Genomic DNA, 18,930 nt, shown 5'->3' with positions numbered 1-18,930 from the left:
ACCCACTGGAACTACTCACCACCCACTGGGACTACTCACCGCCCACTGGGACTATTCACCACCCACTGGGACTACTCACCGCCCACTGGGACTACTCACCACCCACTGGGACTACTCACCACCCAGTGGGACTACTCACCACCCACTGGGACTACTCACCACCCACTGGGACTACTCACTACTCACTGGGACTACTCACCACCCACTGGGACTACTCACCACCCACTGGAACTACTCACCACCCACTGGGACTACTTACCACCCACTGGGACTACTCACCACCAACGTGACTACTCACCACCCACTGGGACTACTCACCACCCACTGGAACTACTCACCACCCACTGGGACTACTCACCACCCACTGGGACTATTCACCACCCACTGGGACTACTCACCACCCACTGGGACTATTCACCACCCACTGGGACTACTCACCACCCACTGGGACTACTCACCACCGACTGGAACTACTCACCACCCACTGGGACTACTCAACACCCACTGGGACTACTCACCACCCACTGGAACTACTCACCACCCACTGGGACTACTCACCACCCACTGGGACTATTCACTACCCACTGGGACTACTCACTACCCACTGGGACTACTCACTACTCACTGGGACTACTCACCACCCACTGGGACTACTCACCACCCACTGGGACTACTCACCACCCACTGAGACTACTCACTACGGGAAGCCTAAGATGTACATCTAGCTCTGTCCCTGCACGAACACGCCCGAATATTCACCTTCCGCCAACCTAGGGTTTATATATATATTTATTTATATTTCTGTTTATTTTTTATAGTTATACTAACCTAACTAACCGTCCATAGTGTTTAAAGTGGTTTAATTTAGCTAACCTAACCGACCACTGTTAATATTTGAATTCATTTTTCCTGCGCAAAAATAAAACAAATACCGAGGTTGGCCGGAGGTGAATATTCGGGCGTGTTAGGGCAGGGACAGAACTTGATGTACATCTTAGGCTTCTCACTCACCACCCACTGAGACTACTCACCGCCCACTGGGACTACTCACCACCCACTGAGACTACTCACCGCCCACTGGGACTACTCACCACCAACGTGACTACTCACCACCCACTGGGACTACTCACCACCCACTGGGACTACTCACCACCCACTGGGACTACTCACCACCCACTGGGACTACTCACCATACACTGAGACTACTCACCACCCACTGGGACTACTCACCACCAACGTGACTACTCACCACCCACTGGGACTACTCACCACCCACTGGAACTACTCACCACCCACTGGGACTACTTACCACCCACTGGGACTACTCACCGCCCACTGGGACTACTCACCACCAACGTGACTACTCACCACCCACTGGGACTACTCACCACCCACTGGAACTACTCACCACCCACTGGGACTACTCACCACCCACTGGGACTATTCACCACCCACTGGGACTACTCACCGCCCACTGGGACTACTCACCACCCACTGGGACTACTCACCACCCACTGGGGCATGCTGCGAGCTGCCCGCAGGCGCGTGGAAGGGTTGGAGATGGCCATTGGCCGCCACCTCTCGCTGCCGGCGGTGCTCTGGAACAACCAGGCATACCAGGGCCGTTACAATTGTATACAAGGCTTACCAACTCAACGCTCCGCCTCACACGCTGTTCTGTTCCTTTTCCCATCATATTTAAGTTAGTAGTTGTTCAGAAGAGGAAAGGGTGAACTATTTTGACAAAATATGTGTGAAGAATTCAACTGTCTTACGACACAAATAATTACAGTGGTAATATATTTTTTTTTGTAAAGAATAATGCTATACAAACACTTATCAGTATCTTTCTTATAATTGAAGGAAAAGGCTGTCAAACTAAAAACTTGCTACGTGTGAACATGACTAAAACGTAGAGTAAAAATTCACCGTCACGAATATCGACCTGCATCACTTTTTGCAAGTAACATTATATTGTGTAGCATATGCCTTCCTGATGACTTAACTGGGAACTGGCAAAAAAGTAAAATAAAATACAGTGCATATTTAGTGTTACATCCGTAGATATTGCTTTCGATAAAAAATAATGGCAATGAAATATAATAATCCATCATAGGTGAGACCAACGTTGTTTCCATGTTTTATGACTTTTTGGTTTCAAAGAAAATAATTAAGATATACATTAAAAGGAATTTGTGCTCTGTTAAGATAATTTCGTACATATAAATTCGAAGCAGAAAACATAAGTTTTATGAATATTCAACAGCTGCTGTGAAAATAAACTATATGAACTGGGTATAATTTTAACTCTTGGTTTCCATTATATTTGACTAAACCGGTTGGAAATTAAAGTTTCGTGGAAGTTTCTTCTACAGGAAAAAAAAAAAAAGAAATTTTATCAGGACGCTAAAAAGCGACTTTTCGATAAACCAAATCAAATATATGAAGCAATTCTACCATATTAAATATATAACTAAAACAAGTAATAATGCGTAATCTTTATTATTTCCTACTATATACACATATTGTACAAACATATATCTATCAACTGAAGACACACGCATTTGCCTTATATGGAATTTTAAGTCTGGGTTTACAAACTAAGCAAGGAACGTAAGAACACAAGACAATCAAGTTACATAAATTAGGACAAAATTATTTTCAAATACCCGTTTCTAAAGTACGCAGGACGCAAAAAACGCAACGCAAGCATTGGCCAACTTCCATCATCTTGCGTTTCGGCTTGCGTTTCTGCCTTCAATATTTGAAGTAAGGTGTTACGAAGACGTTTTAATATGCATACGATTTTTTTTTTATCAAGCGCATCAGGTCTTAAATTACTAAAAGAAGGCACACTGAAAGAAAAATACGCGTTTAAATCAAGCTCTTAAGAATTTCAAACGTTTTCGAAAAAAAATCTTATTTTTTATGGTATGAAGGCCGATTAAGATTTTTTTTAATTTTATTTCTACAGGTTCATAGTTTCAAGTTGAAAGGTTATTATTTGTCGTGTGTCTTGCGTGTTTTATAAACAACATCATTTGTATTTGCGTTTGTTTTGCGTGCTGTGTCCTCGCGGACTTGCGTTTATTGCGGAAATTTGTAAAATTAGTCCAATCTTAGCTCTGATTTGGTTAAGTCGTGAGGAGCAACATAGTGACGGCGTTAAAGAGGAGAGTAAAACTATCATTTCGACATGCGCCATTTATGCAATGTGAAAATACGATATAATGTTTAATGTGTAACATCTTAGCTCTCGGTATACGGCATTTGGCAGGAGTAGTTTCGTGAATGAAACGGAAGTTGCATGGAACGGAAATGTGTAACCACGGGTGCTGCCATCTTTTGCGGACGGCGCGAACCAAAGTTCACAAAGCCAAAGGGAAACTTTATAGTATTAACTGTTTAATGAATTTTATTTAACAAGGTGAGCTGCACTTTAATAAGATTCCTGGTCAAAAATCTAGTCCAAAACCGGGGGTTTAGTTTTTTTTTTTCAAGTCTTTTCTCGATTATACATTAGATTTCGTGTCCGAGTTTCGTATTTCAAGTGTATTTGCAACATTAGAACACATGAATTTGCTCTTCACCGAGGTCAAAAGTCACACTTCACTGGCGAGTACTAAAAGACTTAATCACATTTTTTTCTAGCTGTATCCTCAAGAGCTCAATCAATCCACACGCACTTGACTAGTGATGGAGATCCCAAAGAGCTATAAACAATAGTGGCTATGTGTAGGCTAGCATCAAACATTCCAGAAATCTTACTTCGGAGTCGGCCATATTTCAATGGGTTTCCATTGTGACGCCGTGTAAGGTTTACTGGGATGTGAGGAACTGGTGCCCCATGACTGTGCGGTTAAGAATTGTTCGAGCGATCCTAAATTAATCAAGCACTCAACATCGTACAGTGTGACAGTTTATACAGGCATAGCATGAATTCACCATACACACTTCTGATGCCGGTTCATAAAGAATAAATCAATAATTAAAAAAAAAAAATGTGATATGACTTATGGTCTAAAGTCACCCCGCCACCTCTCATATGTTCGTACATGCCTCTGTAGTATAGGTTAATGACAAGTTTATTAAAAATAACAGAGAAATTATCTAAGATGGCAAACCAAAGTGTCTGAATTATGTTCAATTGAACAAAGATCTACGACACCCCTAAAAGTGTTACGTGTCGTAAAATGATTTCATTGAAACCATTGGGAGTAGCAACTTCATTTTCCATGTTTTTTTTTTTTGTGATGTGTTTCAAACTTTTTTTTTTTTGCGACAAACTGTAGCCGAAGTCGGTCGCACAAATTAAGTATCGTCCTGTATATCACTAGTGACGCAACTAGGTTATCAACAGCCGACGTCCGCGGGAAATGATTCACGACATCCACGGACAGTAAATTGACAGGTTACACTAGACACGAAACGCAGTTCCAGAGAGGCTTCACGAGTGTGCAAAATAAACCGGTACCCTGAAATTTATATTTGGCACCAGCTATTGGCACTCTGTGCTACGCTGTAAAAAAAAATCAAGAGTTGAGGGAAATTATTTTATGGCTTATGTAACGTACACGGGATGAGTTTCAGTAGTTCACAGAACTACTTGCTATCTGCAGCTGTAGCTTCCTTAATCATCCGACGGCACTCTTAGGTCAAGGCTTCTACACGCCGTTCGGTTGCCTGTTCAAGTTGAATTAACTGTTGTTACTGTCGGGCAAGTTGCTGTTCTTGTTGTAAGAGTTGCTGTTCTTGTTGTGCAAGGTGCTTCTCTAAACTCTTCACTGTTCCTTCCAACTGAGTGCTGGTTTCATCGATCTTCTTCTTCATTTCTTCTTGGTTCTTCTTGATGTCCTCTGTCTCGGTCTTCATAGCATTATTCGTCTCTTCTTGGCAGTTCTTCATCTCATTCTTCATCTATTCTTGGACATTCATCATTTCATTCTTAATACCCTCTTGCTTACTCTCGATTTTATTATTCACTTCCTCCTGACCCTTATTCATTTACCCTATTTTATTATTCATTTCGGCCAAGAAAGCCAGTATGTTTTTAAGTTTGTTGGCCGCCATCTTTCGTGTCCACATACACTACCAGCCTATCACTACTGTCTTATGAACTACACTGTAATTCCCCCCCCCCCCCCCCCGAGCTAACCTAAACTCCTACTAAAAGCTAATACTAACTTTACTACTACTACAACACTCAAAACTGCAGTTCTTAAACTAACTCAATTCTCGAATAACTAATTTTGTAATAATGTTTTACTTTTTTAATTTTAGTGAATTTTCGTAAAAAAAAAAAGGGTCTTGATGCGTGACAAATAAATCTATTTCAATAGCTTTGGTTTACCAGCATGTTGATCAGAGAGAGGTAAGCCATAGCTAGAGACCTGCAAAATTTGCGGATTAATTCTGTGATAGGCTAGAATTCAAACACATATACCTCTTAGATAATTTTGCTATTGGCTTACTGTTTATCTGGACGAATCTGAACCAGTTATAAACCCTCAACCAAAGAAGGATCGAATCACATACAAACCAGCTGAGACGACTTACAAGTCGGCAGCCAATGAACTTGCGTTATTTGCCCGAGTGTACAGGGGTATGTGCAGTATATCCTGAAGGCCATCGAAACCGCGAACTTTGCAGGTCTCTAGCCATGGCATATTCGTAATGAATATGAAACTGGTTTATGCCTACAAACAACAAAATAAGTTTTGAAATGCATTTCCTAACCAAAATTCTGACTCACTGAATTATACAGGAAGTCCATGGAAGAATGTCCCAGTTTCAACGGTTTAACAGTTTATTTTTTTTACAACAAATGTAAATGTAAACCGAGGTAGTTTTTTACAAATGTTAATATGTGCACTTTTAGTTATGCAGCACATATCCAACATAAAGTCCGATTCTTCCCACACTTTGGTTAACACGTGCGGGGTAATTAAGTAACTCGTCAATTCTGTGTCTCAACTCCAGAAAATCACCAGGTAGCGGCGGAACTTAGATAGATATTTTATTAAGGGCCCGAAGGGGAAAAAAAATCATCTGGCTGTGAAGCATGTAGCAAATGGCTGGGCGCTGTAGTTTGTCAAGTAGGTGGAAAAAGGTGATTTAAAAAAATATATCAAATACATCAGGTTATAGATAATATTTAAAAAAAAAATTGTTAGCAAGTCTTTCAGTATACTCGCCATTGATGTGTAACATCTGACCTCGGTAACGAAAAAATTCATGTGTTCTCATGTTGCAAATACACTTATAATACGATTCTTGGACACGAAATTTAACGAAGAATTCTTAAAAAATAATGCCGAGCGTGATAAATATACGAAACAATGTGTTTTCAACCGTATTTCTGAGGCTAACCACTCGTAGTTTCCCCACCCGCTGCTAGAATTCGCTGCCGGAGCAGCTATATCAACTATTGAATAATTTTATCAGCAGACAGATATTTAAAACTATATAATCAAACGACTCTGATAAAAACGGAAAAAAAAGCATTGAAATAAAATTACTAAACCCCAGCATGAACTTGATTTTCGACAAGGAATTTTATTAACATACTGAGCATCTTGTTATAATTCATTAAACTGTTGATATACTATAAAGTTGCCCTTTGGCTTTATGAACTTTGGTTCGCTCAAAACGCCACAGATGGCAGCACCCGTGGTTACACATTTCCCGTTCCGTGCGACTTCCGTTCCATTTACCAAATTACTACCAACAAATGCCGTACATCGAGAACTAAGATGTTACACATTAAAAAAAAAAAAAGGAAGATGTCGGGGGATTGGTCTTCCTTCCCAAACGAACCCCTGGATTTTTACACGTAGTGCGAATCCGGTGGGTCGTATTTCTGATCGCGTAAGCTACGGGCGCGTAGACCGACTACGCCCAGCGCAGCGGTCGCCAACAGGAAGTGGTCTATTTCTGCCCGGTCCAGAAGCGAGGATTGGTCTGGGTTGGAAGGGAAGGGGAAAAGGGGAGGGGGAAGTGAGTGGGAGGTCAGGGACATCTGTATACTTCTTCTCTCTCCCCCTCCATCTCTCCCTCTATCTGAACGTGTATCGATCAGGAGGATCATTTGCCGCCGCAGAAAGCCAGGGAAGGATCTTTAGCCCAAACAGTCTCACCATCAGAATATCGGCAGAAAGATACATACCGTTTCCTCAAGAATGAAGCCTTTTAAATCTTACGCTCATGCCGGTTTCGTATAAAACCCGTATACAATTCTGCAATGTCCCAAGTTGTGCCCGACGGAGTTGATTGGTCCACGCGACCCTTCGTCGTCTTGGATGGTGTGGACAGTAGGTACCTCCGAATTTCCCCGGTCCGAATACATTGATCAACTCGAAATTTCGGTCCCAATCTCTCTTACGATATTTGCAGTTTCTGGTTCCCGTTTCATAAATAAATACTGGTTATCTCCCAAAACTTTCACATTCAAAATCTAGCTGCGTTATTATTTTTTTATTTACAATGCATGCAAACCACAAACAAAAACAAACAAAAAAACACGTATTTCGGCGCTCTTTATTTACTTCGCCCTCTGGTGACTGCTTTAGGAACCAGTAGATTCGAACATCGTAATTGTGGAGAGGACAGCTTTCCGTGCGAAAATGTGACGTCATACACATTCGGACAAGGACAGGGGCCAACCGACGGGCTCTAACTCAGATAATTCCGCGACAGGTTGTGCCGCAAACTGTGTTGTCTTCGCAGCAGCTGTGAGCTTCTTGGTCGGACTGCCGAAACCGGGCGTCGAACCACGGGCCCGCTGGTTCTTTTCAGACCATTAGCTGCCTCTTTTAGTGACATATAGAATTTAGGTCATAATTTCGGTAGAAAAATACAAGGTGTCTATGATACGTTATATGTAGAGACCAGGAAAATTCGCGGGTTCATTTCGTGCTATGCTAAAATTCAAATAATTATACCTTAGTGCTGCTTCTGTCATTGGTTCACTGTTAATCTGGAGGACTGAGGGCCAATTATAGACCCTCACTCATAGAAGTGTCGAATCACAGGCCACCAAGTCGAGACGACTCACAAGTCAGCAGCCAATGAACATTTGGCATTTGCCCGAATGTTTAGAGGATATTGGAGTCTATCCTGGAGGTCATTGAACCCACGAATTTTCCGGGTCTCTAGTTATATGTAGCACACGAAAAAAAATACTTACTTCATTAGCTGCATACAGTTTGCGTTTTTAATAAAAAAAAATTACGAGCTTGTATTTCTGCAAAACGAAATTCTTGAACTGCTGCGTGTATTATTGTGAGAAAAAAAATGGCACAATAACTTTTCCACGAAATCTTAACGAAACTTTTAAAGTTGTTTATACTCCAAGAATGTCCTTTTCGTGGTATTATCGCGCGAAACTATCTTTAAGAATATTGAGAGCTCCTCTCTCCATAGTTAACGATTAATAATTGCGATCACATAATGCTGCTCTGTTCTCTTTAGCGCAAAAAAAAAGAAGAAGAAGAGAGCTAGTCTGTTAGTACTCGCGAGTGATGTAGTAGACATCTAACCTCAGTTACGAGCAAATTCATGTGTTCTCATCTTGCAAATACACTTATTATAAAATATTCGGACACGGAATTTAACTTAGAATTCTTTGAAATAATGCTGACCGTTTAAAAATATACGCAACTTGTGTTTTCAACTACTGTTCTGGACGCGAATCACACGTAGTGTCTGCACCCGCAAATATAATTTTCTGCCGGAGCAGCTACTTCGAATTTTGAACATTCTATTTGCAAAGCGAACGGTTAAACTGCGTAATGAAACGGCTACGCTAGAAGGAAGAAAAAAAAAAAAAAAAAACTAAAACCCCGCGCTTTGGGCCTGATTTCTGAAAAGTAAATTTATTTAAACACTGTTCATTTTGTTAAAATTACCTAGATAGTTAATAATATAAAATTCCCTTAAGCTTTCTGAACTTTTGTTTGCGTCATTAGTAGGGACCGGAAAAATTCGCGGGCTCAATGACCTCTAGGATGAACTACATAGTCCTACGTACACTCGGTTAAATGTCACCCACTCATTGGCTGCTGTCTTGTGAGACGTCCCAACGTAGCAGCCTGTGATTCGATAAAGCTTTGGTTGGGTGTTTCTCATTGGCCCAGAGTCATCCAGGTGAGTTGTGAGCCAATAGCAGAGGCAGCACTGAGGTATAACTATTTGTATTTTAGTCTATCGCGAAATGAATTCGCGAATTTTTCCGGTCTATAGTCATTAGCCATAGATAGCGTCGGATTGACGAAATCGCTCCCACCAAATGCTGTGTACCGAGAGCTAAGCTGTTACATATCAAACATGCATATATATATATAATTTTTTTTTACACTTTACTGTAACGTTTGAAATTCTTACGAAAAAGTCAAAAAGGAAATTAAGTTACGCGGGTTTTGATGTGATAAAAAATTTACCAGATCTTATCCAACGAATATAAATTAGCATTCCCGTGAAATTAAACTTCACTAATGGAGTTTTTTTTTCCTTCAAACTCTTCGCGTGTTGGCTGTGACTCGAGGGAAAAACAATTCTTCGACTGCCGCATAACTTTTACAGTATTCCATGACGTGGTCGTACCTGGCACCCTGCGTTACGGCCTACGGTTTGCGTTAAAGAGCGGCACGAAAAAGCGTTCTATATAGCTCCCCAGGATTAAAAAGCCTATCATGGTTTAGACAGTTGTGTGAAGCCAATACTATGCTTGATAAAAACATTTTCAATGTCATAGAGTTTGCCGCTTATTGCATTCATTAGAGAAAAATAATGCCCGTACTTACTAGGAAACCAGTTGCTAAGAAATAGTTTGTAATACTACAAGAAAAATATTTTAACTTTTAACAACCCATGACTGTGATTAATTTTTCTGTATGTATGAAATACGTTTTTCGATATAATACTGGGTATTTATTTCGAAAATTGGCTCATAATTGAAGCATAAATTTTCTTAAGTCATGGAAAAACTTTATTTTTGGTTTTACCGTGTTTATCAAAACGCGCATTCAATACTGGCAAGCTATAAAGGGAACGGTTACTCGGACAACGCAAAGCATAAAATGATGTCCGGGAACGAATCCGAACTCAGTGTTGCTACGAACACTATTTTTGTAGTGATTCAGTTGTTTTACGTGTAAATGTACAAGTTTACAAATATCTGTATATGCATGTATAATTTTGTTAGAATTACAAAAAAAAATCGGTTGTCTGTAAAGTCGGTTTACGGACGATAGTTTAACGTGACAACGTCATAGCAAAACATTGATGAAATAATTGCATAGTTTATGAATAAAATTGAATCATTTTTATTTTAATAATAAAGGAATAAATAATTGAAATTATACTAGTAATCAGATTTTTAAATTCCAAGAATAACTAACCTTTATTGCCGAAATTGTTGTTGTAATAAGCAATGAAAACCACATTAACTTTTCACTTCACTTCATAAACAGTCGAGAGGAAGAGAGATAGATGCGGCGCAAGCGTACAATGAGCGTAACGGGACACAGCGTAACGGAACAATGTGCGTAACGGGACACTTTTTTCGTGCGTGCAGCCGGCGTTCATAGATTTATTAGACGTTGTCACGTTAAAAAAAATATTAACAGTGTAGGTAGCGAATTGGGAATGTGGCCGAGAGGGATGTTCACTCGTCTTCGTGCGTAACGGTGACGTCACTACTTCATCTGGAGCGGAGAACATTTTCTGGAAGGTCTCGTTCCGAACCCGGCTGTGCCGCGGATGTCGACCGCAGAGTGCAGCACGGCTGCAAGGGAAGCACAGGAGGAAGCGACAGTCTCCTGTGGACTCGAAAAGGAACCGGCTGTGGTTTGCGGTTCGACCCCGCGATCGCGTGATTGCGAGTACAATAACTCTTCTAGACATACACTGTAATTATTGTTGACGTGACAACGTCTAATAAATCGATGAACGCCGGCTGCACGCTCGAAAAAGGATGACTCATTGTCCCGTTACGCTCATTGTCCCGTTACGCTCATTGTCCCGTTACGCTCATTGTACGCTTACGCCGCATCTATCTCTCTTCCACTCGATTGGAACAACCATCGATTTGACTTTTTCGAGGCGCATTAAACTTGAAACACTCCCATTCGTTTCCTACTTTTCCTATCATAGTCCTATCCTTAACAGAATAACACAGTTTGGAAGAAGTTAAATAGCAAACATGTATATACGTTATAGTTAAAATAATCTCTTCGTTAAAGTAATAAACATATTTGAATTAATGAGTGCAAATAAAAGTAAATTTATCAATTAAATTGTAGATTTCATTTCACCCATTCTTTATATCCATATAAAATAGTGATAATTCAATAAAAATAATTCAATTTTATTCATGAAAGTATGCAATCATTACATCAATGTTTTGTTATGACGCTGTCACGTTAAACTATCGTCCGTAAACCGACTTTACAGACAACCAATTTTTTACGTTTACAAGGAAACAACTGTATCACCACAAAATAGTGTTCGCAAGTAATATCGAGTTCGGATGCTTAACCCGGGCATTTAATGCCTTGTGTTCTCACAGTACTGCCATAGCTTCGCACATAATATAAGCATGATACAACAAAATAAAGCCACGTGTTAAATATTCGCGAGCGGTGGTAAATTTGGGCAGAAACCTACGAAGGTCGGTCGTCGAAGACATTCTACCGTGCCATGGCCGGGCTGACCTTGTAAACCCCCCCCTCCCCCCCACGAGCTGCTTTCGTCTACCAACGATACGGCGCCGGCGCGCGTCACCACGACTGCCAACTGTTCAAACACCGCTGCCACATGTGGACTCACATTTGAGACGACTCGAACAGCAACGCACGACACACGGGTCGTGTGCACAAAATTTACCCGCCATTGTTATCGAACCTTACTGATAACACCATGGGCGTCGCAACCGGGGGGGACGGGGGGACGGGGGGACACGTCCCCCCCAATAATAAAAGTCTTCAATTTCGTCCCCTCCAATAATATATATTTAGTTTCGTAGTTACGTAGTTTCTCCTGATGTTTAAATTAATGACTTTGTGTGGATATAGCACCAGCAGATATGTTAACTGTGTTTTTACAAATTTGTTCTCTGAAAATATTTTTTATGAAAAATAAATTATATATTGCAACCAACTATAATTAGAATATTTAGGAAAGAAAAATGCCTAAAAACCACCTTTTTACACCTTCAAACCCCAAATTTTCCCGGGGGAGGACCCCCGGACCCCCCGCTTTTTTTTCCAGGGGATGGATATTCCTCAACAACTAAATTAATTGATATTCCCCCCCCCCCCCCCAATATATCCTTGCGACGCCCATGGATAACACAACAGCGCACAGTACGTTCGTGCGCACGGGGAGGAAAATGAATATGTTTCATTTTTCTGTTACGAACTCATAGGGCGCAAAAGCATACGAGAGCTGAGTAGTATGACGTTTTGGCGGGAGTTGAGAAATTTCATATTTATGTTCAAACACAGATAATATTTTCTTTTTGTACTTTTGCAAAAGATACGTTTGGAAACCAGTTGCCAAGAAATAGTTTGTAATACTGCAAGGAAGATATTGTAAAATTTGTAAAACGCATGGCTATGGTAATTTTTACGTATACGAAAAACGTTTTTGTTTTGGAGATAATACTGAGTATTTATTACAAAAATTGGCGCATAATTTTATTTTTTTAAATTGATGTTTTATACAGGCCTAAACTCTTCAAACAATGAAAATGATAATCAATTATTTTAAAAAATTGGAATTTTATTTTGTTTTGTTATGCTAATTAATGTGCACAGGTATAATACTGTAAAGCTATTCAGGGAACCGTTTACAAATTACTTTAATGTATGAATGAGACAACTAAAAGTTCAAATGCCGGGGTAAGAATCCGAACCCAGCAAGAACGCGAATCGGTAGGATTCGCAAGAGGTCGAGAGTTTTGCATGCGGGGTTAACCGACACGTCATACTGTGCTTTTACGTTGTACACATACTGCACATATTTTGGTCTACATGCATGCAACAAGCAGACAACTTTAAAAAATATAGAAATTTTTCCATAGAACACATTTTCGACATCAAACCCGTTTCACAGTCGTGCTTTTGCAAGGTCGAGAGGGCTCCCTCAGTGAAGGGCTTCTTAATTCCGGTAGGGGGAGGGGGGCAGACCCCCTGCTACCCCCTCCCTCCCTGGATCTACGCCAATGGCAACCCAGTATTACTGCGAATATATATAATACCTATATATAATTTAAATACAGTTGCTTTCAATTAAATGTACAAAATATCTGTAATTTTACATGATTATTTCAATTCCCTTTACGAAAGAATTTTTCAGTGTATTTCACGTGTATTACAAATATTGCAAACACCAATTTCCCTACTCCTTACTACCACGAGGAAAACTAACCTTTATCTCAGTATGAGGAAGAGAGAGAGAGGAAGTCCGTCTTTTCCCCTCCCCTCCTAAGAATAGTTACTAACCGCGTTCTACAAGAAGATAAACTTCCTCGTGCACTTTTTTACCTGCTCCCTGATGATGGCGACTGCAACTTAGAGACCGAAACGTCGGTGATATCTTCGCCTTGGACGCGGCTACAACCCAGAAGCCAAGCTACTCCGGACAATGGCCGTGAAAGAATCCGATCTTTACAAAAGGGAATTTATTATTTTTATATTTAAACTAGCGACCCGCCCTGGCTTAGCACGGTTGCGATCTACAAATGTGGCGTCATTTAGAGTTAATAAATAAGTACTTAAATGCATAAAAATCTTTTGTCAGTTATTTTAAAAAATTATGTGTATAAACACGTACTGCTTATAACTAATTTTATCTTTAAAAATTAAAAAAGAAAGAATGGTTTCTGTGAGCCATCCTCTAAAGAAAGACATATGCGCTCGCGGACTTTCCTATGGACTTTTCTAAGACCTACAATTCTGCAGTACATTAATTTGATGTACCTGTCATGAATAAATCAGCGTAAGCCATGTAAGCTCCCTATAAAGGTTCTTTTTTTTTCTCGATTTGATTACAAAGCTTCGAGATTTCTCTATATTTAATTTAATATAACTGTAATTTACACACAAACCTTCCGCAAGAAATTATCTAAATGATGGTTGAAACCGCATCAAAATCCATCGTGTCGTTTAGAAGACGTAAGCTAAAAGACAATCGCAGATAGCGACAATGTTTTATACTATTTAATAAAGATAAATATGTATGTAGATTACCTCTGTAAAAAAATTTTCTCGGCTTGGTTTTTCGTTGATAGCGAGGTCATCAGAGTTGGTAACGACCAACACAGGCCAGGGTTAAAGGAAAAGGTTCAAGCACTTGGGAAACAATTTAAACGCTGAAATCAATTTTTGGATTGGAATTCTCCTTCTCTGGAATGAGAGTCCAGTGGCTAAAAATATTGCATCACCTCGCTGAATGACTGTTACCTACACAAGTTGAAACAAAACATTCAACCAAAAAAATAAAACGACTCAAGCTAATGTTTCAACAGTATTTGCCGGTAATGGCATTTCAGGTCGGCTCGGACAATACAGAACTTCGGTTAATTAAGCTCTGTTAATCGAGACTTTACTGTAGTTATGATCATGAAAATAGGAATTGTCAGGAGATGGCATGCTGTAATGTTGTTGAAGTCACCGTTTTACCTTACCATCACCACACTGAAACACCTAAAACATTTCATAAATGATGCTTGAAGATACCTGATAGTTAGAAAGTATGAATTAGAATCTCATTCGATGAACATGTTCAATTTCTTAAATATAATCATTAAAAATAGTTTTATTGATGTACACACTACACGTCGGCCAATGTTTTGGGCATCAAATCAACACGGTGCAGACCATGAGCTTAAAAAAAAAGACTTAAACCAGTTACCACGTAATCACGAAGATGTGCCCACCGCCTGTTCTAATAGTGCTAGAACATAGTGTTCCTAAGTTACCTTCCACCTTGATTGAGACTCATTTCCGTCTCCCCTCCTGAATACTATTTTCGCCGATTCATTTGATCACTCGTTGGTAGTGTGGTGTATATTATTGCATGTTGTTCGTGGTCTGAGCTTATGGTATGTCTGAAGTGTGGATGAAACGCGGTAGCATAAGAAGTCTTAAATGCATTTATACCCTTCGGCTGGACACAGAGACTCACTGACATTCTCCCAGAAAGCACTTTCCCTTCAGAGGTCGCCACTCGAACTTCTGTCGCAACCGGAGTCGACATCATGGAGTTTGTCTTGTTACAAATAAAGCCAAATTACAAATGTTTACTTGCTTTATTTATAAATTGCACTCAAATTTGAATAACGAACAGCTGTCCGGGGTGTTAAATGTTATTACACACGAATATCAGAATGCTAAGGTTCGTCCGTCACCCAGGTGATCAATTTTAGCGTGATCTGAGATGATCCAGTAGGCGATGTACCTTCAGAAATATTTGTTTGGCTGGGCCAAGTTCTGAGAAGGCAGATAAAACAGGAGACATTATACAGCCTGCCAGATACTTGTTACATGTTAGGCTGAGCGCTACACGAAAACACTTTGCTACCTTAGTAATTGTTTGGTGTTATTGTTTACATGACATGGCAATACTTAATTGGCTTAGTCAAATCCTCATGCCCTCATATTTTCATTAACTTGGATACAAAAAGTCCAAAAATCGACATTTGAATACCCCGCTCTTGTGGTATCAGGCTTGAAGTTATCTGGTGTGCAGTACAAAGTTTACTAAAATAAATTCAGGTGCCTATGAAAATAATTAGGCTAACCATGTGGGCTACATATGAATATAATCCCTGTTTTTCTGACAAGAATAAAAGCATGATACATTTAAACATGAACAAAAAATGTCACCAGCATAAAAACAATATTCTGTTTGGTTCTTCACAACTATGAGATGCGCCTTAAAATGTTTAGGTATCAATTTTATGGTTTAATTGGATTGGGATAGGAGTTGGAGGGGGAGGATGAATGTCATGATTACAAGAAACGTTAAATTGCGTAACACACTTTTGTAGAGCATGAATTGTTTTAACTGTATGTGGTTTCAGCCTTTCATAAATGTATTTCTCTTGATTCATGGAGTTTCAACTTTAGTTTCGATGCCATACTTATGAGCAGGCTTCAATTATAACAGATATTAATTTATAATTAATCAGCTGAAATTAAATTCTGTTTGTGCAACCATTGTTTTGATATTGAATTATGGTATTGATCTTAAAATACAGATTTCATACAACGTTTAGAGTTTTCAGGACAAAGGAAGTATTAACTACTTCGATTTAAGCTGCATACAGTTGTGATTTTGCTGAAAAAAATTGACTTCACTTCAGTATCGCACTTAGTGGCGTGGACAAAATGACCACATAAAGGTGAAAAATTAAAGAACAGTTTCTGCAGGAAGGATGTCGTGTGGGGCGAGACGGAAATCTTCAAAGACAGAGACTGTAAATCACCATCATCTCTGTGTAGGGTCACACAACATATTGGTATACCCGAAACAAATGAAACTCTTGAAGTTACTCTCACCAGAGATAAGAATGAACCAATCCCACTGGGGTATCGATCAACCAAGTATGTGTGTTGGTAAAATCAGGAGAGACTAGGCCCTACCCATAGTTTTAGAGAGGCTCGCTATAAGTCGAATGTATAATTTTGTCAATATCATTTCGCAAAGCAGTACTAGTTTGGGAGGGAAGAAAGTTGGGGTTAACGTAATTGGTCCTGCTGTAATTGTTTAGTTCATTTACTTTACTCTTGCTGGTGCTGTTAGTCTGGTTGACTTTTGGTCTTATTTTCACAGCCTCTCCATTTTCTCCTGTCCAAATGACATCAATCCTGCAATCCTACTGCACGCGTGAACTCCAGTAGGTAAATATTTTCAAACACAGGTCTATTAAACTCTATTCGAATCTCTAACAGAAGCCCAAGTTCCGTCTCGTTAGGAGAAAAAGATAAAAAAGAAAATTAAATGAGTTTCCTTATAATCATTAATATACATTGATTTCACACATGCAGTAATACTGCAGATTTGATAGCAAACAAAAAAAATTAATCAAAATCTGTACTGTTCCTGAGTTGGCTCAGTATACGTGAAGTAATGTACGGCCTAATCCCGTAATTCCACTTTATAAAATAAAAACCGACCAGTAATGTCCAACAAATGGCAAGAGTAATGAACATGACTGAGTAAGAGTATCACTACGTGGAAAACTGCTCTATTTTTATGGACTACCAAACCTGGTATTTCTGAACAATATATAGGAGCAAGTGATACAGGAGAGGGAGGGTACATTGAGATGTCTAGTACATACATACAGCAAGATAATTGATTTCACTGATTTGTGAATGTAAATTAACATTTTCCAATGACTAATATGAGTCCAAAAATGAGCCTGATACAGCGCAACGACTTATGTTACTGATATGTTAAATGAAAATACCACTTCCCAATGTCAAACGTCGTGAGCGAGTCTTTCATTACTCTCCAGAGATGTGTAGCATCTAACCTCGATAACGAGCAATTTCGCGTGTTCTCAAGTTGAAAACACACTTAACAATACGAGACTCGGGACACGAAATTCAACGCAGAACTATTTGAAATAATGCCAAGCGTGCTAAAACAAAATTCACAAATTGTGTGTTTCAACTACCTATCTGGACGCGAATCACAACGTAGTTTCAGGCACCCTCTACTTCAAGTATTCAATCATTTTTGTTTAGCAGACCGATATTTTTAAACTACATACTGGGAAAAAAAAAACGGCTCCGATGAGAGCGTCAAAGACTTTGAGAAAAATACTCGACCCCGGCTTTGGGCCAGATTTTCGGAAAGGAACCTCATCGAAATACTGCCCATATTGTTGAAATTTCCCGAAACGGTTGAGGGTGCATTGAAAAGTCTAGTACATACATACATGATACATCAAGATAATTGATTTCACTGATTTGTGAATGTAAATTGACATTTTTCAATGACCAACACGAGTCCCTTTGTCTGCGTGGACTTTGGTGCGCGCCGTCCGCCCGAGATGGCAGCACCGACCGTGGGCCACACAAACGCCGTCGCTCACCGAGAGCCAAAGATGTGCCGGGATGTTCCGACACATCCGGAACCGCGCCCGCGTGGGGGAAAAAAAAAAGCACGGACGTCGTCTGTGTTCACTTGAAGCGTTGGAGTTTGTCGAGCGTGATGTAGTGTATGTCCTTCCATCAGGACAACCCAGCTGATGGACTCACGTTCATGGTCGCCTCCTCGCCAGCATGGCAGCCCTGCTCGTCCTCCGAGGGGGAAAGGTGGGGGTTGGTAGCCGCGCCTGCCCCGGACACGGATCGACCACCAACTGCAAGTCGGCGCCTCACCTCGGGTCCCGGGGCTATTCCTGTCCCCGGAGAGCCGTCTGCTCGAAGGGCTGCCAAGAACACGGGCGGGAGAGCGAGAGAGAGAGAGAGAGAGAGAGAGAGCGAGAGAGAGCGAGAGAGAGAGAGAGAGAGAACAGGCGGCTGTGGACAAGCCGGGGAAGAGAATTCCTGGGTGGCGCGGCTCCCGACACAGGCCTATATTTATACCTGACTAGCGATGCACTACGCCAGGGGTGTCAAACAAACAAAAACAACCCCGTGTCGCTCTACGGTCACTTATTTCTTACCGGGACAACGAGGGAACACATTTAAAATAATTTTTTTCTGACGTTCAACATTCTTGGACTCACGTTGTACGTTGGAAAAAAAAAGTTGATTTGAATTTCGCACAGCAGTAACATTTGAAGTCATTGTACTGGCAGGACTCAATTTTTGGACTCATGTTAGGCATATTCACATAGCAGTATCAGACATTGTGCTGTAAGGATGTGCTAGACATTCCACCGCTGTCTCCCTCTCCTGTATTACTTGAAAA

At 40.4% G+C, this 18,930-nt stretch overlaps 1 protein-coding gene across 1 annotated transcript in view; it reads right to left on the bottom strand.

Moving 5' to 3' along the window:
* Positions 1 to 18,365, bottom strand: part of LOC134534957 (E3 ubiquitin-protein ligase lubel) — a 90,754-nt gene extending 72,389 nt beyond the window's left edge. Inside the window, 2 exon segments of the mRNA XM_063373711.1 lie at positions 1,509 to 1,598; positions 18,273 to 18,365. Coding sequence (XP_063229781.1) covers positions 1,509 to 1,598; positions 18,273 to 18,278 — 96 coding nt within the window. The 5' untranslated portion in view covers positions 18,279 to 18,365.
* Positions 18,366 to 18,930: the final 565 nt, after the last annotated feature.

This window comes from Bacillus rossius, chromosome 8 (assembly GCF_032445375.1).
Source record: "Bacillus rossius redtenbacheri isolate Brsri chromosome 8, Brsri_v3, whole genome shotgun sequence".
In the NCBI taxonomy this organism is placed as follows: Eukaryota; Metazoa; Arthropoda; class Insecta; order Phasmatodea; family Bacillidae; genus Bacillus; species Bacillus rossius.
Note: the sequence above shows the minus strand (reverse complement) of the source record. Positions and strands in the feature narration are given on the sequence as shown.